Source organism: Copadichromis virginalis, linkage group LG23, assembly GCF_057382275.1.
Source record: "Copadichromis virginalis isolate Kocher_CV1m ecotype Utaka linkage group LG23, C_Virginalis_male_GT1.1, whole genome shotgun sequence".
Lineage (NCBI taxonomy): Eukaryota > Metazoa > Chordata > Actinopteri > Cichliformes > Cichlidae > Copadichromis > Copadichromis virginalis.
Window position 1 is genome coordinate 18,567,117 of NC_140639.1, and position 26,239 is coordinate 18,593,355.

At 39.0% G+C, this 26,239-nt stretch overlaps 1 protein-coding gene across 3 annotated transcripts; it reads left to right on the forward strand.

The window, feature by feature from the left end:
- Positions 1–1,507: 1,507 nt before the first annotated feature.
- LOC146680599 (adhesion G protein-coupled receptor G7-like) lies at positions 1,508–22,970 on the forward strand. Of its 3 annotated transcripts, XM_085447803.1 has the most exons (16): positions 1,508–1,686; positions 3,366–4,976; positions 5,546–5,650; positions 5,731–5,840; positions 6,013–6,153; positions 6,244–6,332; positions 6,944–7,092; positions 7,551–7,664; positions 7,860–8,050; positions 8,547–8,699; positions 11,146–11,258; positions 11,560–11,918; positions 12,233–12,314; positions 18,067–18,225; positions 18,581–18,737; positions 21,455–22,970. In XM_085447803.1, the coding sequence occupies exons 1-16, from the start codon at positions 1,653–1,655 to the stop codon at positions 21,662–21,664; spliced, it is 3,777 nt and encodes a 1,258-aa protein (XP_085303929.1). In that variant the 5' UTR covers positions 1,508–1,652; the 3' UTR covers positions 21,665–22,970. The 3 variants fall into 3 exon arrangements, with proteins under 3 accessions (XP_085303929.1, XP_085303930.1, XP_085303932.1); XM_085447804.1 differs by lacking the exon at positions 18,581–18,737 and having other exon boundaries at positions 21,455–21,626; XM_085447806.1 differs by lacking the exons at positions 18,581–18,737; positions 21,455–22,970 and having other exon boundaries at positions 12,233–12,318; positions 18,067–18,158.
- The last annotated feature ends 3,269 nt before the right edge of the window (positions 22,971–26,239 follow it).

A 26,239-nucleotide genomic window follows, 5' to 3' on the forward strand; every position in this document is an offset into this window, starting at 1 on the left:
GGGTACATCTTTCACTATCTTACAATGCTGTGATTGCAGCCATTCCCCAGCTCTCTGTAAATGGTACTCATGGCCATTGATCAGTGGTCTTTGATCAATGATCTTTGATCACTAGTTGTTGATCAATGGTCATGAGAATTTGCATAATTATGATGAAGAAACTAACCTCCCAGCCTACTGTTCCTTCAGTGGTGCTAGTTTCTCATTATACAAATGTACTGTTTATAAGATTGGGGAAACCTGCAGTCAGCTGAGACTGAAGAAGTCACTTAGATGAGTGACGAAACGTTTCTCCCACTGAAAACGCTACGTCCAGATGAACAGAATCAACTTTTTGGGACTTGGAGTTGATGTTCCTCACTTTTGCCTAATAATGATTTACATTTCAGGTGTAGAGAGGTTGACCCAAACATGGAAGCTTTTTTGTTCCATTTAACTCATAAGGAGCAGTGGGCAGCCACCAGCATGGTCAGCATCAGTGGTCATTACTTGTTTTCTCTGTACATTTGAATTCTGGGTTAAATTGTCCTAAAACAAAACTCCCCCTACTGAATAATTTACAGCCAGTCCCTGTAAACTGGCTCTAAATTATTAGAGTGGGTGTCAAATGTAAGGCTCGAGGCTCACAGTCGGCTCATAAATGTTCGATTTTAACTGTATTTTCATGAGTTTTACTGCTTGTCCTGCTGATAAAGACCTCCCCCATGTGCATTCATACCACACTAAAGTAATTAAGTAATAGATAAAAAGTTCAATGACAGAAAAGTTGCATTTTCTTTGTGTACTATAGAAATCTCTCTGTTATTTATTTATTTATTTTACAATCGGCTCATAATAATAATAATAATAATAATAATAATAATAATAATAATAATAAAAAGGTAGAGGACAGTGCGCTACCAGGACGTCTCTGTAATTTTACAAAATGATTGTTTAAAGTTTAAACCCAAAGAGTCATGCTGACAGATTTCTTTGATTAACTACATTAGCATTTCTCTATCATGTAGAAAAAAAAGACATACGATTGTAGCAACACTTCTTTTTCCCGTATTAAGATATCTCATGGATTGCAGTTAAACTTCTGTACAGTGACAAAAAGAAGGGTTTCACTGGTCAGGACCACTTAAAGGCAAAGTGGGTGGTGCATGGTCCATGATGTAAAATGAGTTGGACATCACTGCTATACAGTATTATGGTGTTTCTATTATTTTGACCTGTTTTTGATGAACACGTGTTACCTTTACCTTCACTGCTGCTGACTGTAGGTCCTTGATCGTTTTACAATAAAAACAAAAACGACATTAAAAGTTTGCAGATACTGAGATTTACCAGTGACACTTCAGGTGTCACACTGTGCACCTTCCCTACGGTAAATCACACCATATTTATTGATTTAGCACCTTTTACGAAGGTGGACTGCAGTTCAAAGTCCTTTATAGGTAACTTATGAGCAAAGACAGTCGATACAGGAACTTTTTCCTGAAAAAAACGTGCAGTAAAACAATCATGTGTTATATGATCTGGTGGCTCATTGTGAAGCAGAATAATGCAGCTGAATGGTTTCATGCAGACTCACAGAGTGGCGTCTTTAAATATGTAAACTTTTACCAAACCGGACAAACAGGAAATCTGATTTGCAGCAGCTCAACATCATGGATGGCTGGGTTTGGCTCGTTTTCACTCTGGGTAAGAACAACTGAGTTTATCTGATTGTTGCTGGCATTTCTGGAGTTGTTAGTGAGACACAGTGTGACCTAAGTCACATCATATGATACCATAAAACACAATTTCTACTGTATTTTTTCCTTGACAACAATAACTATTATTTTAGTCATCACTGAAATCTCATCTAAGTCAAACTTGATTTTTCTTAATTTTAGATAAATAAGGTTAAACTAATGTTTACAGTATGAACAGATAAGTTATGCATGCAATATATAAAATTATTTATATAATTTGTCTATTTTTTTTTTGCTTTTCTCAGACTTAACCCAACAATTAAAAACATCTCAGCAACAGAATGGAAAAACATGTCATTTTATTGTTTTGGTTAATTTGTCATTCCCCAAAAGTTGATTCTGTTCATCTGGACGTAGCGTTTTCAGTGGGCGAAACATTTCCTCCTAAGTCATCCAAGTGACTTATTTAGTCTCAGGTGACTGGTGGATTCCCCAACCTTATAAACAGTACATTTTTTTGTTTTCTTTAGGTCACGAGCAGTTGTCCAAGCATTTCACTACATATCGTACTGTGTATGACTGTGTATGTGACAAATAAAAAAAATTTGAATTTGAATTTGATTTGCACAATGACTGATACCAGCCCACTGAATGAAAAATGGGCTGGGAGGTCAGTTCCTTGATTGTTAATATAAAAATTGTGAGACTAAAGAAATCACTTTGATGACTGCTGTTTCTTCCACTAAAGATGCTACATCCAAATGAACAGACTCAAGTTTTTGGGATTTCCTTGCCTGGATGATTGAGCATGTATCAAGACTTTTCTTTGTCATTATCTTTATAACTAGCAAACTCTGTGATATATATACCTGTATATACACACACGAGTGCAGAATTTGTATTAATTATTTTTCTACATCATATAGATGTTGATGCTCACAGTGATCTATGCAGTGTCTGTTAAACACTTTTTTTTTCTATTTTTTATGTCACTGCTCGAGATTAATTGTTTGCAAAACTATGACTGTTATGTGTGTCCCATAATCATAATGAGCAGTGCCCAGCTATAAAACATAACAGTTCATCATAAAACAGCCCAGATTTTCTCTGTGGATCAAGCCTAGGCATCATTATCAAGTAAAGAGTTATTAATTAGTTGCAACACTAGATTGTAGACTTGTACTTAATTGACACATTGGTGTTTTTCTTAAAAAAGTTATAGAAAACAGAAGTGTTACACAATAAATCGTTCGCTATTACCTTTCAGGAGCTCCATATTAATATATTTTAGTACTGAGTGCATTTTTGTCATTCAGACTTTTATTTCAGACTGAAAAAAACATTACTGGATATCAGGGTTCAGATGTTCATGTCCCCTCAGGTTGAAATTGAATTACCTGAGTAGTCCTGATTCTACCTGTACTGCTACCATCAGATCATCATTTTAATGTGCAGTACCTGTAAAACTATCTGTATCAGCCTAAGCTGTGCATTGTGTTTAATAACAACACACTAAAGTCATGGTAAGCACAGAAAATACTCTACATTTAATTTGTAGTACTTTTATAGTATTTGTTTTTTACATATCACTTCTGCTGACAATCACTAATTACAAAGCATGTTAACATTGCTAATGTCAAACTGATCATTGTAATGCTGATGCGTTTCCCACATCTGTTCCTTTAGCCTCCTCCACAGCTGGAGCAGAGTTGACTGCAATAACAGACATCCCTGATACTGCAACTACTGCACTCCTGCCCACTGCTCTTCCTGATCATTCTACTACCTCACAAAATATTACTACTACACCAAGCTTCACCGCTTCACAAAGCATTACTGCACCAAGCCTTACTACTACACAAAACATTAGTACTGCATCAAGCATTACTACTGCCACACAAAACATTACTACTGCATCAAGCATTACTACTGCCACACAAAACATTGCTACTGCACCAAGCATTACTACTGCTACACAAAACATTACTACTGCATCAAGCATTACTACTGCCACACAAAACATTACTACTGCATCAAGCATCACTACTGCCACACAAAACATTACTACTGCACCAAGCATTACTACTGCTACACAAAACATTACTACTGCATCAAGCATTACTACTGCCACACAAAACATTACTACTGCATCAAGCATCACTACTGCTACACAAAACATTACTAGTACTACACAAAACATTACTACTGCACCAAGTGCTACTGCTACTACTACACAACACATTGCTACTACTCCAAGCACTACTGCTACTATTACACAAAACATTGCTACTGTACCAAGCATTACAAATACTACACAAAACATTACTATTGCACCGAGCATCACTACTGCTACACAAAACATTACTACTGCACCAATCATCACTACTGCTACACAAAACATTACTAGTACTACACAAAACATTACTACTGCACCAAGCATCACTACTGCTACACAAAACATTACAAGTACTACACAAAACATTACTACTGCACCAAGCCTTACTACTACACAAAACATTACTACTGTATCAAGCATTACTACTGCTACACAAAACATTACTACTGCACCAAGCCTTACTACTACACAAAACATTACTACTGCATCAAGCATTACTACTGCTACACAAAACATTACTACTGCCACACAAAACATTACCACTGCACCAAGCATCACTACTGCTACACAAAACATTACTAGTACTACACAAAACATTACTACTGCACCAAGCATCACTACTGCTACACAAAACATTACAAGTACTACACAAAACATTACTACTGCACCAAGCCTTACTACTACACAAAACATTACTACTGCATCAAGCATTACTACTGCTACACAAAACATTACTACTGCACCAAGCCTTACTACTACACAAAACATTACTACTGCATCAAGCATTACTACTGCTACACAAAACATTACTACTGCCACACAAAACATTACCACTGCACCAAGCATCACTACTGCTACACAAAACATTACTAGTACTACACAAAACATTACTAGTACTCCAAGCACTACTGCTACTACTACACAAAAAATTACTGCAACTACACAAAACATTACTACTGCACCAAATGTTACTACTATTACACAAAACTTTACTACTTCCCCAACAATTCCTATTACTACATCTAAAACTTACACTACACCTTCTACTTCTACTAGTACTACATCTCCAACTTCAGTTACCCCGCCTACCACCACTGCCCTGAAATGTGATAATGGAGGGGAAAACGTAAACGGTGTCTGCCTCTGTCCTGATGAATGGACTGGAGAGACATGCTCAGAAGGTAAGAACAAACAAACAAACAAACAAAGAAGGTTGAATTTTTTGTTCACTTTTTAGATTTGCAGAAAACAGCAACTATGTGATGCTATTAGCCGCAAGCTGATGCTTTGTGTCAGTAATTTACTTTTATATTTGTTGTTACATTAAAGTTTACATAAATTACATTTTTTCTGTGATATAAAGATGTGGGAAACCACAACCAGATCGTTAACTGAAATAAATAACTAACCAACACTTTGAGCAGTCATTACATGTCCAAACTTAGGATCTTCGGGTCTTTACTTTATTGTGTGATCCAGCTTTTAAACTACAAAAATCCTGTCTCAGTTATAAAACAAAACAAAACAATAAGAGAGGGTTATGCAAATGCAATTTTAAAAGAACATGCCATTGGAGTCCGCTCAAATGTGATTGGTCAACAGTCAACAGCATTCAGATTGTAAATAATCACTGAAACTCAAATTCTTTCTCTAAACATGGATCATCGATTTTTTTCCACTTTTGTATTTTTATATAAATAACTAATTATATGTTTTTTCTGCCTATATTTTAATACCTTTGTCTTCTTAGTAAATTTCTGCGCAGCCCAACGATTTGAAGGATTCAGGTTCCCCCGTACACCCATTGGTTGGTTCGCATATTCTGATGAAATATGTGAAGTGGGAACAAGTGGCGGTAAGTCATCCCTTCAGTCCAACATCACTTTGTCAGGTACACCCCAATGTAGTGATGTTTGTCTTTCTATCCCCACTCAGCTGGAAAACCTCAGGCTTCAACCAGATGCTTGTTCATGAGCGAATCACCAGGTTTCAACACTCTACATATCTTCCAGTGTAACCTGACACTCAGTGATATACAACAAAATGTAAGAACTGTTTTTATTCTTCTGAAGACTTATTACTTGATGGTCTTATACAGTTGCAGCTTGAACTGAGTATTTTATGTAATCCGGTAAAAAGGCAGCAAGACATGCACAGGATTACACATTCATTTAAGGACCACAAAAAAAAAAGAAAAAACGTATTTCTTCCACTCAGCTGACCAGTCCAGCTGATTTAGAGATGCTGGCAACCAGCACTCAGATTCTGACATCCAACCCAGAAGAGCTGACGGCCGAAAATGTTACAGCAGCGGCTGAGATCGCCAACACACTGCTGCTGTCTGCAAACGCCACAGAGGTACAAACAGTCAACAAAACTTAAGAAAAAACCCTGCTGTAGCATCAGTAGTTACTGACTGTAGCATCCTGGTTCATGTTTGTGTTGCAGAGTGTCAGAGTGGCAGCAGTAGCAACGGTCAGTCAGCTGCTGAACACCACTGTATCAGATGACACAGAGGAAAACAACACAACTCTGGGGTGAAGTACTAAGAATAAAATATTAATCTATTAACTCATATGACGTCTTCAATTGTGTTTAGCTTAAATTAGCCGCTTTTCCTGGTTTAAAGCAACTATACTCACTAGGTACTTCATTAAATACACATTGATTGTTGCAGGTTGGACTGATGCTCTTTTAACTTCAGAACTGCATAGATTCAACAATTTGCTGGAAATGTTCCTCAAATTTTGGTCCATATTGTCATGATAGCATTGCACAATTGCTAGAGATTTTTTGGTTGCACACCCATAAACCCTTTTTCAGGCTGTTTTCTGTAAACTCGACATTTAAAGAGAACACCCGTTTTAAGCAAATATCCCAGCAGATCATCAGTTTCCAAAATACTCAGACCAGTGCATTTGACACCAAAAAACTACATTCAAAGTCCCAACCTGTCCCCATTCTAATGATTAGTTTGAAATCCAAGATGGTCATCTTGACTATGTCTATATGCATGCATGTACTGAGTCACTGCCATGTGATTTGCTAATTAGATACTTTCATTAATGAGCAATTTTGTAAATGTATCTAACAGACCAGTGAGTGTAAGACAGCCTGTTTTGTGGTTGCTTTTGTTTGTTATGTCCAGGCTGACGGTGACTCTGGACCAGCTCTCAGTGAACCTCAGCCTCAGTCTCAATGCATCTCAATCTCAGGTGGTTCAGCCAAACCTGGTGGTCCAGTCGGCACAGATCCCTGCTGCAAACACTCAGGGAGTCCAGTTCACTTCTCTTAGAGGTCAGTGAGAAACGGTGTTAAAGAAAAGTAATCCTCCAATTTTTTAATTTTTTTCCCCCATTTTACTGCTTTTCATCCCTTACATACAGTTTGGGTCAAATTTGACTAAATTTGACACTAATAAAAATACGCTAATAAAACTTTTAACATTCAAGGCATATCTGTTCAGATAGATATTAGATCCACCGGTGTGCGTCAAGTCAAGAAATATTGTGGTTTTAGGGAATCTTTAAACTGTAAAACTGTGTTGAAGTGGGGACAGTTAACAGAACTGTTTGTGTTCCCCCCACAGTTGTCCAGGTTCTTGCATGGACAGGCACCCACAGGTCTCCTCTCAGAATATCATGATGTAGTGGAACAATTTCAATATTTGTAGCTTTAAGATTAAAGATCCAGTGGTAAGGTTCTGCATTTTTTATTATGTGATCACAAACAGCTCACTTCTTTTGCTGCTACAGGGACATCTGGCAGTTTTGTAGCTGAGAGAATTCAGCTGAACACAAATGCAACACAGGTTGTGGTGGGAAACGGTTTCATAGCTGATGCCCTCATTTATGTAAGATTCCCTCAAGGTGAGTTTTCTAGACTTACACAGTCTTACAACAGAACTTGTTAAGATGCTTAAGGTGTCACTAAGAGGTATTTAAGAGAGCTGTTTTAGTTTGTTATTAATAAAAATGGAGCACTTCTATTTCAGACATTGTCAGTTCTTGTTACACCCACACAAAAGTTTACCAACTGCAGTGGATTTCTTTCTCTTATGTCAGGCAAAGGTGTCAGAAGTCGTCAGACAGACTCAAACGTCTCTCTGGGTTTCGTTCTCTATCAGAACGATCGTTTCTTCCGTTCAAAACTCTACATGAGGCAACGGGCCACCATCAGGGTCCTGTCAGCCAGCGTCAGAGGGCAGGAACCCAACATGGTGCCACAACATGTGGAGATGATGTTCAGGCCAAGAGTAAGAAATCCAGCATTTCAAATTAAAGTCAATTTTAATATTTGTTGACCTATTTTAAGTCAGTTTTATCTTCAAGATTTCAGATAATGGTGACCACTGGACAGCTTTTCCTTCAATAACTTGTGATCTCACCTGACAATGTATCATGTTTGACCTTTATCTGCAGGTTTAGGGCACACAGATAGTGAGCAGTGTTTATGGTGTTTTTTATGAGACAGATAAATTAATAAACTTGCAGTAGCTGTAGCAGCTGTGATAATGGTGTAAAAATAGAACAATACCAATATACACATCACAAAGTAAAATATTCATACCTAACTTATGACCAGTTGTGTTTTTATTGTTAAAATGGTTCTGTGTTATTTTCAAAGAACTGCATATGTGCTATAAACTCTAAAAATGTGAAACATACCATCTGCTTTTGAAAGCAAATTGTATGTTTACATGTAAATCAGAGTTGTGGATTTCTGAGTAAGGCTGTGTATTTCTGTTTCAGAACATAAGTGGGACGTCTCTGTACGACTTCTCTTGTGTTTTCTGGAACTACAGTCAGAAGGACTGGAGCACCAGTGGCTGCTCTAAAGGAAACACTTCAGATGGACTCATGAGGTGTTTCTGTAACCACACCACCAACTTTGCTGCTCTCTGGGTGAGGGTCACAAGTTTTCAGGGCAATAGATGACGTTACAGTGTTGGGTTGCAAATTTTGAAGCCTATATGATAACCTTCAGATCCAATTAAAACCAAAACACTCAGAAAGATCCTCTGGAAAAGACTAGAATTCTTGGAACAGAGTTTATTAAACAGTGTCATATGAAGAGCAGAACAGTACATTTACAGCAAAAAAAAACACATGGAAAGCAAGCAAAGCAAACCCTGGGGTGTAGGGTCTTAAAGCACAAACAGCAACAACACACAAAATGACAAAAAGGAAAAAAGCAGCAGTCTGGGGCATATCGACCCTCCTCTTACAAAGGATCAGTGACCGCTCCTCCTGTTGTTTGGTAAATTTCCACCCAACAGCAGGAGGAGGAGCAGGAATTTCCGATCAAATCTACAAATGTCAATATTATCTCAATTATTGATACTTTTCTCCAATCCATTGTTAATCATACTTGCACCTTGCTCCTTTCTTTTAATCTTACACTTATGTTACATACCTTTCTGACCCTACCCCATAACTTTTCAAGCACCAGTCTTACATCCATCATTTTGAAATGTGTCCCTTCATCGGTTTTATGGCCAAAGTGATTCCAAAAGTTTGCAAAACGGCAGCTAACAGTTAATCAATTTGACAATTTTGTCAGGTGCACTTGTCAGAAGTAAACTGATATCTATGCTAAGAAAGGGTTTTTCTCATCTTCTGGCGGCTGATGCGAGAAACTGAATCCCAGGTGCATGCCCACCGGGGCCAGGTTTGTTTACCGTATAGGTAATGAAAGGGCTGGACACAACGTGGAGCAAAAAAGATGAGCACGGAGAAAAAGGGTCCCAGGTGCATGCTTTAGCAGTGCCAAGTTTAATTAACCCTATGTTTGGACTAGTCACCATTGGCCTTAACACAATCAAAGGTTACTTACTGATCCTAATTACTACATTTTCAAACAGTATTGAACAACATGTGTTCATACAACAAGTGGCACAAACTTCATTAATATAATTAGAGATAATATTTGACTTAAATATGTGGGTCTTGTGATCTCGAACATGTGATTCCATTATATAAAATACTCCAGTATAGGTATATATATATAAAAAAAAACACCCAGCACGCCCCCCTGCGGGCGGTTTATCCTTCAAGCTCGGGTCCTCTACCAGAGGCCTGGGAGCTTGAGGGTCCTGCGCAGTATCTTAGCTGTTATATATATATATATATATATATACAGTGTTGGGAAGGTTACTTTTAAAATGTATTCCATTACAGAATACAGAATACATGCCCCAAAATGTATTCTGTAACGTATTCCGTTACGTTACTCAATGACAGTAACGTATTCTGAATACTTTGGATTACTTAATATATTATCATGCTTTTTACAACAACGTGAATGTACTATTGCTGTGTGATTTATTACTATTACTGAAGGTCCGCGACTCCGAACTGTAGTAAAGGGACCTCTGACTAATACGGCGGGGTCCCTGTCGGCTCGTAGCTGAAAAATAGCTTTACTTTGTTGTGTGGGTCAACTTTTCTTGCGAGAGACAGAGAGAGGCGTTGAAAGGCTGCTCCAACGGAACTTATTGTTTTCGGAGGAAAACACGAACATGGTGTACAGTCGAGTCTTCATAGCTTACTTACAACTGGGCTCGTCAGGCACTCTTCTTGGCTGCAGTGGTTATTATTATATTTACATGCTTCCAGCTCCCGTTTTTCCTCAGTGACAACTCGTACCTTTCCACTCCCCTTTTTCTCCCTCCTAGCGCTCACAGACCCCTAACGTGTATGGCAGTCCATTCTCCCTGCAACACGGAATACACTGCCCATGATGCTACATTCTTTAGAGCTATGCTTGTAGCATTCTGCCTGTTAGCTTAGCACAACAACAACAACGAAAAGGCGCTCTCTCACCCAGGAAACACACAGTTGCAGAGAGAGAGAGAGAGCGTCGCCCGGTAACCATGGCAACCGTAACACTGCCGCCTGGAACAACAGAACGTAGCTGTCAAACAAAACCCAAACAGTCCTGACCCGCGACAAAATGAAACAGGAAAGTACCGCAGTGTAATCCATTTATTTCAACAAAGTAACTGTATTCTGAATACCACCTTTTTAAACGGTAACTGTAACGGAATACAGTTACTCATATTTTGTATTTTAAATACGTAACGGCGGTACATGTATTCCGTTACTCCCCAAAACTGTATATATATATATATATATATATATATATATATATATAGTGTATATGAGTATATATGATTACATAGTATATATGTGAGTATATGTCAAGTGTATACAGGTATATATGTCATATATATCATACAAAAAAACCTCAACAACAGCTTGTTAAACCTTGGTCATGAAAATGGTTCAAAATGTAAATCTAACTCATCGCAGATATTTTATGAGTTTAAATCTGAATCCTATTTTTCAGTCATACAGAGAGAACTACGAGTATGCAGAAGCTCTGGGTGTGATCTCCATTGTGGGACTTTCTCTTTCTATTCTGGGTTTGGTTGTGACGATCATTTATCACATTAAAGAAAAGTAAGTTTGGGTTACTTCACAGATAAGAAATGATGTTTAATTATGCTGCATTAAAATTCTCTCATCACATTTACCAAACACTTCTAGTTGTTATTTAACAAACTGAAACTTTCTTGGATGCAACAAATAGTTATTTTTATTTTACATTAATGCTTTGATTATTTTATTTGACCTATAAAGTCTAAAAGTAGTAAAATTGCTGTCTGTCTGTTTTTATATATATTTTTTTGTGGTGTTTTTCTTTAAGAAATACCAAAACTTAAAAGATATTAAAACTTCTTTGTTATTTTTCTCTCTGTAGCTTCTTCAGCAAGTCTCATGGGCAGCCAAGTAACTTGAATTCAAAGCTGGCTCTGCTGTGCATCTACCTCAGCCTGCTGGCCTTCATCATCACCTTCCTCTCTGGAGTCCAAAACTCCAGCAGACAGAACGACACTAAGGTGCAGAGTGATGATCGGATCAACAACATCTTGAACTCTGATGAACACATAGAACCAGACCGCGGCTCGTGTACGGCTGTAGCAGCTCTGCTGCACTTCCTCCTGATGGCCACCTTCATGTGGAACAGTGTATACAGCACTCAACTGGTGCTGCTGGTCCGGTCAATGCGCCGCAGCCTGCCAACACACTGGACTCCACTGAGTGTGACTCTGGGATGGGGTAGGACATTCAGAAAGAAAACAAAAATGCCAAATTTGAAATATTTTAGAAGAACTTTAAAGTAGTATAATTAGAAGGAAAAAAGTCATAACATTAAGGAATGCAGATACACAGCACTGTGCTAAAATCTTGAGCTTCTTATCATTTATTTTAGTTTAAAACAAAATTAAAATAAAAACTGAACATTTTGCAGTGATACACAGTTACATCCGCAAACCCCCGGCACATCATTTTCAGATCACCGCGGTCTTACGCTACTCAGGTTAAATTTCATTTTACTTAAACTGTTGTTTTGATTTGTTGTGTCCTGTTAGGAATGCCAGCGTGTTTCATGGTCATCACACTGGGGGTGAGCTACAGGGTGGACAATCCGCTGGGATATAGACAAGAGGAATTGTGGGTAATCTGTGAAATTCTCCACCCTACAATGACCTAAATTCCCAGTTTGGATTATAGAATAGTTTATATATTGTGAAATTTATGGGAGACCACAAAAGCCACGCGCATCAAAATGAAGAATTCTGTGCTTGAATAATAAATTGTAGAATAAATTCTGCATTTGCAAATTTATTTTTGAATTCCACATTAGAAAACTGATTTTTAAAATGTTTTTTAAAAAATTCATTTCAAAAACCTTTTCCGAATTCCAATTTAAAAAACTTATTTTCAAAATGCTTTTTAAATTCCACTTCTCATTTCAAAATCCATTTCCCTTTCCTGTTCGCTCACGGATTAGCTCAGGGATTTACATTTGCATTAGCAACTGGATTAGTAACTTCATTTTAAAAATCTTGCTGCAATACAAATTAGCCACACCGTGAGATGTAAGGAGCTCTCTGATTGGTTGGACAGACACAGGCTGCCAGCCTGAATTTTTCTTGCTCATAGCTTTGCCCTGCTAAGAGGCGTGTGTGCTTGTACAAAGGCCGTTCAGCCTCGGGATTTACACTCGGCTCGACACGGATATGTGAAGAATGAAGGGACCCTGCAGCGAAACGGAGAGCTGAACCTCTGACTGTGTGCCTCTTTACTCAGTCTGACCACCTGTTGAAGGTAACGTGCTAACATCGCTAATGCTAGCATCACCGCACGTATCCCTGTTATTTTAAGGTCATCTTAGCTTATGAATCTTTTACGTCGCAGCTGTACAAGCTAGCTACGTTTTTTTTACGCTGCTGTGGTCTTCACAAATAAAGCTTGAAGCAGCTCAGACTATTAGCACTGAGCCCTATTACATTTATACAGTGTTAGAGCATTAGAGCTGCGACCTACAGCCTTTAAACTAGCGATTAAAATGCTGACAGTAAACTCATCAGTCCAGATGTTACCAGATTACTTTATGATACTTAGAATTAAAACAACTAAGACAGGCTGATTAAAATTACAGCTGTCAGTTCTCTCATTCCTTATATCAAAACTGGAGATAACACTACTGATTTCAGTTCATTTAATATGTGAGGGCACAGATTCATTCTCAACTGGACATAAATGATGATCAAAGGTTGTATATATGATGAATTCATCAAATCCCAGCCTCTAACACAGTGTGCTGAATCTTAGCATTTAATGTCCAGTATATTCTAATCAGCACACTTTAAGCATTCACTGCAACTACAGTATCTACACCTCTGTGGCAAATGTGTGGTAAAGATGCAGATCACGACATGTAATTATTAATAAAATATGCATAATGAAAAACACAAGATGAAATTGATTGAGTACAGGGTGGGCCATTTATATGGCTACACCGTAATAAAATGGGAATGGTTGGTGATATTAAAGTCCTGTTTGTGGCACATTAGTATATGTGAAGGGGCAAACTCCTCAAGATGGGTGGTCACCATGGTGGTCATTTAGAAGTCGGCCATCTTGGATACAACTTTTGTTTTTTCAATAGGAAGAGGGCCATGTGACACATCAAACTTATTGGTAATGTCACAAGAAAAACAATGGTGTGCTTGGTTTCAACGTAACTTTATTCTTTCATGAGTTATTTACAAGTTTCTCTTTGTTCTAAGCCATTGACATGTCGAAGAGGTTAACACGTGAGGAGTGGATCAAAATTGTGTTGATATCTGTTGAAAGCAGTAACCGGGTCATTGCAGCAGATTTAAATGCAAGACATCCTACGAGACCACCCATCTCCCATGCTACAGTTAGCAAACTGCTTGCTAAGTTTCGTGAAACTGGTTCAGTGTTGGATTTGCCAAAATGTGGACGCAAGAAAACTGTCACTAATGAAGAAACATCAGTGGCTGTCCTAGCTTCATTCAGCAAGAGCCCACAGCGTAGCACTTGCCGCATGTCACTGGAGAGTGGCATTAGTCGGATATTAGCTACTCACAAATGGCACCCTTACAAACTCCAGCTACTGCAGCATCTCAACGAGGATGACCCAGATCGGTGCACAGAATTTTCAGAATGGGCAAAACAAAAATTGGAACAGGACCCTCAGTTGACGCACAAGATTTTGTTCAGTGATGAGGCAAACTTTTATGTAATACTTGCTCTTGACGAAGGCTGTTGCACTTTTCTCCTCTCCTCCTCCTCTCCCTTAGCTTCCCTGCTTAGCCTCTTGTGTCCTTGTCTAGGCTCGTGTTTTTTGTATTACTTTTCCCTGGAACACTCTCTCACAGTCTGTTCTCTAAAACCTAAAAGAGGAATTATGGATTTGATCAACTGGTCCTTGAATGCAATTGACACCCTTTTCTCAATGAGAAGTTTGGGCTTGGGTGAGCTTGAGTGCTGAAGATATCTACCTATTAGGAAGCATGATAACAGGGTTCTTGCTGATCGGAGCTGGCTTGGCCCTGACTTATCGAAGAATCAAGAAAGTGGAACCGGCTGTTTAAACCCCCACAAGGCTGTCCGCTGGGATTGAAACGATGGAACGAGGCGTGAGTTTCTCAAAATGGGCTCATTGAGTGCAGCACGGATAAGATCTTGGAGAAGCTTACGGCTGCCGTGAATACTCAGAATAAGACCTCTGAGCGCAAATTGGATCACATCTTGGAGAAGCTCACTGCGGTCATGAGTTCTCAGAATCGGCTCTTTGAGCACAAGAATGACAACATCACGGAGCGTAAGTTTGATAACATCATGGAGAAGCTCACGGCTCTCCAATGGGAGCTTGAAAGACCAGTGTCGGACTGTTAGAACAGCTTTGAAATTCTCATGAGTTGTTCGCACTAAAGTAAAAACCAGCATTACTACATGTGGATATCCCTTCAGCGCCAGCTGCCGTCTCAAGGCTGGAGCTGAACAAAAACACCCTGATAACGACTGTGTTTAGACTGTTCTTCCCATTCTATGCAAGGCTACCTGGGTTGGCTGGAAGACTGTTTACTTAGCCTGGCAGGGCGAAGGACACTGTCTCAGCTCTAGACACATACACACACACACACAGACATATATACACATGCAGATGTACACTCATCCCCCCTCCCCCCTCCAAACGCCTTTGACGCTTATTCCCCTCCGATGCTGACAGTGGATCAAGGAGACCAGCGCTTATGCTGCAGGCCCGGATGCACTGTCTACATTGGCTGTCTCTCACCCTTTACCCACCCCTGTGTCTTCTCATGTGTTTCTTTGGTGTATTAAGAGTTTTTTTCATGTGCTATGTGCAGAGGTGTTTTTTTATTGTTCTCAAACTGATCTCCCTGTTGGAGCTCAGTCTGGGGGGAGTTATTTCTTTTCTCCTGATCTTTCCTCATGTTGTGCATTTTCCATTGTTATACCTCTCTGACCTGTCTTCCCCATGTGATGTTTGTGTCATGTATGTATGGTCAGAAGGGTAAGGTCGGCAGCCTTAACCCAATTTCCTTCGGGGTCAACCTTCAGGATCAATAAAGTTTTATTGAATTGAATTGATTTGAAAATTGAAGTTAACAAACAAAACCTCCGCTATTGGTCTGACACTAACCCACATTGGATGGATCCCTCCAAGACTGTTGGAACAACAAAAGTGATGGTTTGGTGTGGTATATGGGGTACATTCTTCATCAATGGAAACCTCAAGGCCACTGGATATTTGAAATTGCTGCATGATGATGTGTTTCCCTCTTTATGCACTGAAGCTGGCACGTTCCCTGAGTTTTTCCAGCAAGATGATGCACCACCACATTATGGGTGCCAGGTCCGAGCATTCCTAGATGAACAGTTTCCTGGAAAGTGGATTGGTCATCGTGGGCCAGTTGAATGGCCCCCAAGGTCTCCCAATCTGACCCCCTTAGACTTTTATCTTTGGGGTCATCTGAAGGCAATTGTCTATGGTGTGAAGATAGGAGATGTGCAGCACCTGAAACTACGGATACTGGATGCCTGTGCTGGCATTTCTCCTGCGGTGTTGCTATCAGTGTGTGAAGAGTGGGAGAAGAGGGTTGCATTGACAATCAAACACAATGGGCAGCACATTGACCACATTTTATAAGTGGTCAGAAACTTGTAAATAACTCATGAAAGAATAAAGTTACCTTGAAACCAAGCACACCATTGTTTTTCTTGTGACATTACCAATAAGTTTGATGTGTGACATGGCCCTCTTCCTATTGAAAAAACAAAAGTTGTATCCAAGATGGCCGACTTCTAAATGGCCACCATGGTCACCACCCATCTTGAGGAGTTTGCCCCCTCACATATAGTAATGTGCCACAAACAGGACTTTAATATCACCAACCATTCCCATTTTATTACGGTGGCCCACCCTGTACTTTTCTCTGTATGCTCTGTGCTTATAAAGGCCTTGAATTCTGTGATATACACTGTAAATGATGTGAAAATTATTTTCACAGAGGTCTTAAAGTAGTTAAATCACTGCTGATAGCCTGGTTGTTTATAGTATCAATGTTTTTGTGTCTGTAGGTCTGTTTGATAACAATTTGGACTCCTCTGGGAGATGAGGATACACCCACATCTGTTCCATACCGCAGTCATGGATGGTGTTATGGCTCTGAGTCAGCTTTGGGGCATCAGACACACACACACGGGGAAACCAGCACCTGGACTTCATGAAGGAAAAACTGCCTCAGTGATGACTGACTGGCTCTTTCTTCTTTAACACACAATTAAAATCACTCCAAAAGAGTGTAAACCTACTGAGGAAGTCTGTAACTTTTTACACATTTGTACTTTTACTTGTTTTATGAGTTATATTTAAGAAGAGTAAAGTTATTCACATAAAGTTTTTATTCTTTTGTAATATGTACCACAGTCATACTGAAGTTAGAAAAAAATATGTCTACATATCATATAAATATATATATATATGTGTGTGTGTGTGTGTGTGTGTGTGTGTGTGTGTGTGATCTACAGTATCAAAAGCGGAGCTGAGATCCAACAGAACCAGAACTCTGTACTCTCCATCAAGATATCACTAGATACTCTAAGTAAAGCCGTTTCAGTAGAATGTAATTTACGAAAACCAGCATTTTTATCCAGGAAATAGTCAAGTTGTTCTACTACTATTTTTTCTAAAATCTTTGATACAAAGGGCAATTTGGATATTGGCCTATAACTGTTAGGAAGAGATGGATCCAGGTGGGGTTTCTTTAATATTGGTTCAACAACAGCTTGTTTAAAGAATCTGGGAACTGAGCCAGTATAGAGAGAAATATTTATCACTTCCACAATACAGGGGCTAATGGAATTAAACACGCTAATGAAAAGTGAGGCAGGTAGGACATCAAGAGGCTTGAAGTCTGTTTCATATGACAAAATAGGACTCTGATGTCCTGTAATGTGTAAAAGAGGACCAAGTATCAGAGCAAATTGTAAGTTTAATACTGAGAAGATGAAGGAGAGATATTTGACCTCATGGCAGTGACGTTATTTGAGAAATTGATTAATTGTCTTAATTGTATTAAATTGGAATTCGAAAATGGATTTTGAAATGAAGTTTCTAAAAAGCATTTTAAAAATCAGTTTTTTAATGTGGAGTTCAAAAATGAATTTACAAATGCAGAATTTATTCTACAGTTCATTAAGAACAGAATTCTTTATTTTGATGAGGGTGGCTCTTGTGGTCCTCCATAGAAATTACATCCACTGCCTAAAAAAAAATGTCATTTTCAGTAAATAAAGTATTTATAAAATTTTGATCAACACGTAGACAAAAGTGTTTTTTTATGTTCTTTTCCTCTCGCTGTAGTTGTTGGCTGGCAGCGTTGGATAAGAACAAACAGTTCAACTTTGGAAAACCGATGTTTTGGGCTTTCCTTCTTCCAATCGGCCTGATCCTGATTTACAACATCGTCTTGTTGGTTATTACCTCCATGACTACATGCAAAGTTGAACCCAGACTGACCAGGTAACATCTAAAGCTGCTGTTGTTTCAAAAAATATTTCAAAAATAAATTACCCAAATTTAAGTGGCTGTTAAAAGGTGCAATTCTCAGATATAAATATATTAAGAAAACCAACATTTAAAAATGAGAAATGAAAAAGAAAAACTTTGAACACAATTTAACTGTGAGCAAAACAAAATGGCTTTATTTCTTTTTGTTAATAATAACACTAATAACCAATAACAGTAATGCTCCATCTTTGTCTTCAGGAGAGGTGTATCAATGCATACACTCCATTTTCACAGATGTGATGAAAAGATTAGGCAGAATCCTTTCTGACTAGCTTCCATGTGGATTTTAACTCTGTTTTTACTGTAGCAACAAGAAGTCATCTTTAAGCAGGAAGTTCCTCATTAGTTTATCTCTGGCGGTGTTACTCGGTCTGTCCTGGACTCTGGGATATTTCGTGCTGCTCAGTTCAGAAAAAACACACCTGATCTTCAGCATTTTGTTCTACATCTGTACAACCACACAGGTACGACTCCTTCCACTTCATTCTAGAACTGAGATTAAAGGTGTCATGAGCTTCTCAGACTTCAGGTAAACACATAAAATGCAAAAAAACAAAAACAAATGGGAGGTGATTGTTGAAAGTTTTATATTTAATTCATGGTATATCGAAGGGAACAAGGAAAACTGAAACATTTTAACTGAAGCAGTAGTAGTAATAAAAGTACGAAAATGCTGGTAACTCTTGCAAATATTAGGATATTAGAATAGAATAGAATTAGAATTCAACTTTATTGTCATTGCACATGCACAGGTACAGGGCAACGAAATGCAGTTTGCATCAATCCAGAAGTGCTTTAGTGATATAGATATATTACAATATATATTAGCAATAATATAGATATGTGAGTATATTACAGAAATGGGTCTATTATGGTATGTTATAATGTACACGGTATGAAGTATGTTGTGAATATTCTATAACTATAAGTATGTACAGGCTGTAGTGAGTACAAGCTATGTACAGGATATGGACAGGATATAAATATGAAAAACTACAGAATATGAAATAAATAACTTTACAGAATCTGAGATATACAGCTATACAGAAATGGGAACTATGCAAGTTGTAAACAGTTGTAGGATTAAAGATTATCGAATGTACAGAATGATTATTTACACAGAGCTATACAGTAGTGCAGTTAAGATAAGTGAGGGTGTAGATAGTTTCTACAGAGGCTATATAAAGTGCTAGTGGTTGTGAGTGGTGGTTCAGTCCATGTTATTATTGTGTGTTTGAGGGTACAGTTGTCCATTGTGGGTGTGTGTATGTTCAGTCCATGAGTTTAACGTGGGTCAGATGTCAGGAGGCAGAGTTCAGGAGTCTGACAGCTGTGGGGAAGAAGCTGTTCCGGTACCTGGTGGTCTTAGTCCGGAGGCTCCTGTGGCACCTCCCAGAGGGCAGGAGGGTGAAGAGTCCATGTGATGGGTGACTGGGGTCTTTGATGATTTTCCCAGCCCTTTTCAGACACCGCTTCCTGTAGATGTCTTTTATGGCAGGAAGTGGTGCTCCGGCGATGCGCTGGGCAGTTTTCACGACCCTCTGCAATGCCTTCCGGTCCAAGGCAGAGCAGTTCCCGTACCAGACTGTTACAGACTGTTACACAGTTGGTCAGGATGCTCTCGATGGTGCAACGATAGAAGTTCACCAGGATGTCTGAGGACAGGTGGTTCTTCCTCAGAGTCCTCAAGAAGAAGAGGCGCTGGCAAAGTTCTTTATGTTTCTCGTATACAAGAAAGACCAACTGGACAAACACCGTTCCTTCGCTTGACCCCAGTTGCTCTTGTCTGCTCCCTCGTAACGCTGCTCTTTTATTGCGGTTACATGAATATACATAGGCTCATTTACATAGGTACACATGTAAACAAAGAGTACTGTCTGTGTGTGTGTGTGTGTGTGTGTGTGTGTGTGTGTGTGTGTGTGTGTGTGGGGGGGGGGGGGGGGGGGGGTCAGAATGTGACCACATAAACAACTTCCCTAACCCTGCTGGTCTGGAAGTCCAGCAGTTCATCTAAACAAAAGGCACTTATACTAAAACAGATATAGATGTGTTTGCTGTACCATATATCAGTAAGAGAAGATACAAGATCTCTCATGACCCTAGGGTGTGAGTGTGTATGCCAGAACACTCTGGAATGCACACAAAGTCTTTGCAGACTACTAAGAATCACACATCTTATCACTACACAATCGATTATACACCTCTAAGGTCTGGTTAAATATTTCTAAGCATAAATGACAATCAACAATATAAACCTGACATTGGCATTAGTAAATATGTCTGAATCCTTACATATATGTGTAAAAAGAAAATGTACGACCTGTGATAACTGTTTCTGATAGAATGAAGAGTAGACTGATATATGAAATATTCCTTTATTGGGTGAGAAAATCAGACTATGTCATAACTGCTTTAAGTCATACAGAATAGATATCAGAGCCTTAAACAGGCTGACTTCTGCTAAATGGGTCAAACTGGGCACAAAGTATACAAACACATAACATCCTTATAGAATATGATGTAACACTATAGATCAACTTACCTCAGAATATATAAAGCATATAAACAATTACAGCAATATGATACAACAAACACAGCAGTGCTACTAATCCAAAATACTCAAAGCTTCATAGAACTGAAACAAACATTTTTTTTAGGTCCATTCTGCTGCTGATACATACTTTAGGTTTCTGAATATTAAACTTGTTGCTGCCTTTCATAGTGTGTAACTTGAAGACCCTGAGTACTTTCCCCCACACTGAAAACATTTGAATGATAAAATTATTTTATCATTACCTAATAAGACTGATTCAGGACAGACAATTAGTTATTTTAAACTTTCCTAGCAGTCCTTCACAAACAGGGAACAGTCTGTCTATTCTCTCCATCTGTCAGCTGCTGCTGGCTCTTCCTCACACACTGCTGAGTTTGTCCTGGTGGATCATCAGGGGTGCAATGCTGGACATTTGCAGTTTTCACACATGGAATTCAAATGTGTGATAAGCTGCAGGATTCAAACACAACACACAAGAATTTACAAAGTAATAAGAAAAATCTTGCAAAATAATTTCAGGTACTTTACTAATAACTATAAAGAATAATTTGTCAAACATGTCATCAAACATGACATTACTTACAAAAATAAAGAGAGTAACCATCATCTTCCCTTTCTGTTTTTTAGGGTTTACAAATTTTCCTCCTCTTCACAGCTCGAACACGGGCCTTCAGAGCCTCCATGTCACGGTCCATGCAGTACATTTCCTCAATCAACATCCCTCTGAACAACACAAAGTACAATCTGTGGAAGAAGTGGAATACCTGGAATATGAGCCAATCGGAGACCTACAGGGATCTGAGTGACATCGAAATGACCACCAGCAAAACCCTGTAGGACCTGAGGAGGACTTACAAAAAAGCCTCTTGCAGTAAAAACTTGTCATGTTGACAAGGATTACATGCATACATCACAATGAAAATTCATATTTTTCAGTGTAAGCTAATAGCTGGGAATATTGCTGAAGTCTCCTGGATGAGCTTCTGATTTTTTAAGTGTATTTTTGACTGACTGAACTGCATTTCCCAGAATTTCCAACATGCTGTTCTGCCATCAGAGGAAGAAGCGGTTGGATTTCCTGACTGCTTTGACAGTCTCTCGTTCTCTACATGAAAGACGACAGAGATGACATAGATTATAAAGACTGCTCTTCTACGCACTTTCTATCCAAAATTATGATCCTAAGTTGGCATTTTTCCTTCACAGCTATCTATAAGTTCACTGTATCTTGTATAAAAGACAATGTTTTGTTCATCACATAAATAGGCAACATAAATAAATATTTGTTGTCAGGTGGTAAAGTTCATATTTTATCCAATTCTTTACTTTCCACCTATAAATTAGAAATACAAAAATTGAAGGCTCTGAAAATGTGCTGAGGTTTGTTCATGCTTTTTGTACAATACTGATGCACTGTTATTTTTAGTGTTTGTTTTTGTGCTGTTATTTATGTCCAGCAGAAACTCTTGTTTCTGTATTCATTATGAATTCAAGGTGCTGCGCTGGTGTCCAAGCAGCTCTTCATACTGATCTGAAGTGATTAATGATGGTGAATGTGTCTTTTTAAAAACTGGTGACCCAGCTGGACAAAGCAGTGATCATTGCTGCCTCCAGGTGGTGACAGTTAGTTTGTTTTGACTTCAAAGTTCACAGCAGAGCTGAATGATAAACGTTTTATTTTACCAGAGAATAATGTTTATCATCATTTAAATTGTACTGGAAGCTTTTGAAATGTTGGAAATGTCACACCTTTTAATTTTAAAATTGCACTTTTTTCTTTAATGAATTACAGTTATTTGTATTTTAAGCTTTGGCTTGTGTCTGAAAACATTTAGCTGTCCACTAATTTCAGATTTGCAGCCTAAAAAGTATCATCAACACTTTGAAAGGAGCCAATCTGCATTTCTACTCGAAGTTTTGAGCCTTTAATTTGTCATTTTAATTTTAAAAGATTTGTCTTTAGTGGCGTATTGTTATTTCGTTATGTTGTCTACTAATCCAACAGCTTGTGGTTTAATATGAAATGTGAAGTTTTTGATATGATTTTTGTATTGAACAACTTTGTGACAGAAAAATGACACTTAATTGGAGAACATAGTTGTCTTTAAAAACTGATTTCCACTTTAAATAATTTTTTGTGTTATTTTGTTTGCTGTCTTTTTTATTTTCTTTCTTATACTCTAATGTGGTCTTCATGATTTAACAGTTCACTGGCATAAACAGGTTTTTCAGTGTTCTGTAATGGAAATGGCAGAAATATTCTTTTTTGCATTATATATTCTTATTTTAAAAGGTCTGAATTATTTCTAAATCTTCTAAAGTTATTACTAAAAACTTTATTTAAATAATTCCTCCACGGTGCTATAAGACACATTGCCAGTTATTGCAAATGCTTGATTGCAGTTATTGCTTCTAAAACCAGTTATTAGGTGCAACTAGTTATTAGGTTTAGGGGGCAATCACTTTTTCATACAGGGCCCTTAATAATAAATGCCTTCATTTAAAAACTGGATTTTTGTTTACTTGTGTTATTTTTGTTTAATATTAAATTTTTTGATGATCTGAAACATTTAAGTGTGACACGATATATACAGAACCTCATATGGGTATTTTGCAATCGCTACATTTATACGTTTACATATCACAGCAGTACTGCTGTATATCAAATGATCAGCGGATGTCAGTACATCGTGCATTGTATGATTTACCTTTTGGTGGGAAAAAAAAATTCACAGGCATTTATCATACCATCACTAGTTGTGAGAGTCCCAGTCACCAGGGGCAAGGGTTTCCTCTATCCACAGTTTCCAGTAGATGTCTGTAGACGATGCATGTCAGACATGACCACTTTTGTAACACTTTTATTCTTGGCTGCAGCGTTCCAGCTGCCAGCCACACATACACCAACAACTTCAGTCAGGACCCAGTACAGACTTAAATGCAGGGGAAGTGTGATGAGCTCTGCCTCCCCACAGCTGCGCCACAGACCCACCACAATGTCTTAAATAGAGAAGGTGTTGAAGCTTTGCTCTGATTTCAAAGAAAGTGTTATGACCCAGGTCATGATTTTGTGTGTTGCTTTTGCTCGCCACACCTGAGGGTGGCGTTGTTTGTTCTCTGTCTTGTTTGCTAAGAAACATCTCCAAACTGCGAACTTTGCTGTCTAAATCTGAGTTGGAAATGGTTATTCATGCTTTTATTTCATCTCGCTTAGATTATTGTAACAACCTTTTTCTTTGTTTGAGCAAAAGGAATCTTGACCGTGTCCAGTTAGTCCAGAATGCTGCTGCAAGGCTTTTAACTAAGACGCGAAAAAGAGAGCACATTACACCAGTGTTACGTTCATTACACTGGCTTCCAGTACATTTCAGAATTCATTTTAAAATCTTGGTACTGACTTTTAAAGCTTTGAATTGTGATGCCCCTGCTTACATTTCTGATCTTTTAGAACCCCACGCTCCCTCTCGCAGCCTGAGATCATCTAATCAAAGGCTGTTGGTAGTCCCTCGAACATATTTTAAAACCAGAGGTGATAGATCTTTTAGAGCGGTGGCCCCCAGGTTGTGGAATGCTCTCCCTCCATCATTACGTTGCCTTGATTGTATTTATTCTTAACCTAGAACCTTAAAAAGTAAATGTTTGGCCTCAGTTAGTGCTGCCCCTGTCCCACAATAAATCGTTTTACCTGACATTTCAGTTTGTATGTCCCACACAGCTGAATATGCTGAACATACGGAAAATAGGGAACTGATAAAACAGAAGTGCAAGATGGTCAGGAATGTAATCCAATGTCTTGCTGCATTCCAACGGCAAGGAGCAGACGGCCAAACTCATTCGACTCCGCCGTGAAAATGAGCACCTGTTCACCGGTGCAAAACACTCAGCCGCAGTGGGTTGGAGGTACAGCAACAGTATGAGGTTTCCAATCAGTGAGGCACAAGGGAGAGTGAACTGTCTGCCCTGCGGTCCTAATCTAGTACATTTTGCTGTGGATGCCATTCAGGGAATAACCTTATTTTCATGTTCTATCATATTTCGTCTGTCAGAGCAATCTTGGAGAAGATGGACCTGGTAGGGAAAATCTCCCCTGTGCAGGCCAAACGAAAATGGGAGAATCTAAAAAGGAAATACAATGTACAGTGGTATTGACAGATGTATCTCCACACGGAATACTGCGAAGTCATCTATGTAAACCTGTACTGTAGCTGTTTTTGCCAACTGCCACTTTTGATGTACTCTGCCTTTAGGAGTGCAAGTATCCAGCGACAGGCAATAGTGCAAGTGGGAAGCCCACTGCTGCAACATGGCCCTGGTTTGGACCCATGGATGAGGTGTTAGGACAGAGGCCCTCTACCAGGCCTCCAGTCCTAATTTCCTCCATCCAGGAGGACACACCAGGGCCCAGTGCAGTAGTGGGCAACCCACTTCCTCACCAGGAAGAGCAGGAGGATGAGGAGCCGCTGGAGGCACGAGTGGCGAAAAGAAAGAGGGACGGGGAGGATGAACTCATTGCTCTAATAAAAGAGGACATGGCACAGCAACGTCAAATGGAGGAACAGAGAGCCGAGAGGATGGACGGGCTGCTAGGTGTCCTTGAGAAGCATGTCGAGCAGAAAAAGGATTGAGTCGTGTTCACAGACATCTAATGTACATATTTGCATACTTTATTTATGTTGGCGTCCCAACCTTTGTTGTGTACAAACAAGATGATTTAAGTTATGTAAATAAAGACATTCGTAACATCCCAACTGTATTTGCATGTTTGTAACGAACTCCATAAAACAATTTCTGAGGGCCTGACCTATTGCATTTGCCAAACTGCGAAAATAACAACAGTACAACGAAAAACACAACAGGATTATTGGTAATGAAATGCCCATTGTGGTCCAGGATTAACCTGAGTGTCCCAGTATGCACAGGCATTGTTAACCAGGCCTGACATTTGGCTGAGCAGGGAGTCTCGGGCAGTGCTGCTGAAGTGCTGTTGCAGCCGAAGATAGCGTAGGCCCCGCTAGCTGTTCCCCGGCAGACCCCAAGCAGCTGGGGAAAGAGGGCGGCTGGGTGACGGTGAGGAGGAAGCATAGTCTTAAACAGAAGCCCCAGGTACACCACAATCCCGTTCATGTGTCTAACCGTTTTCCCCCACTCGGCGACACACCCGCTGGGGGTCAAACTCTGGTGATTGGTGATTTTGTTCTCAGACATGTGAAGCTAGAGACACCGGCAACCATAGTCATTTGTCTTCCAGGGGCCAGAGCAGGCAACATTGAAGGAAATTTAAAACTGCTGGCTAAGGGTAAACGTAAATTCAGTAAAATCATAATTCACGTCGGCAGTAATGACACCCGGTTACACGGGAGGAGGTCACTAAAATCAATACTGAATCGGTGTGTAACTTTTCCAAAACAATGT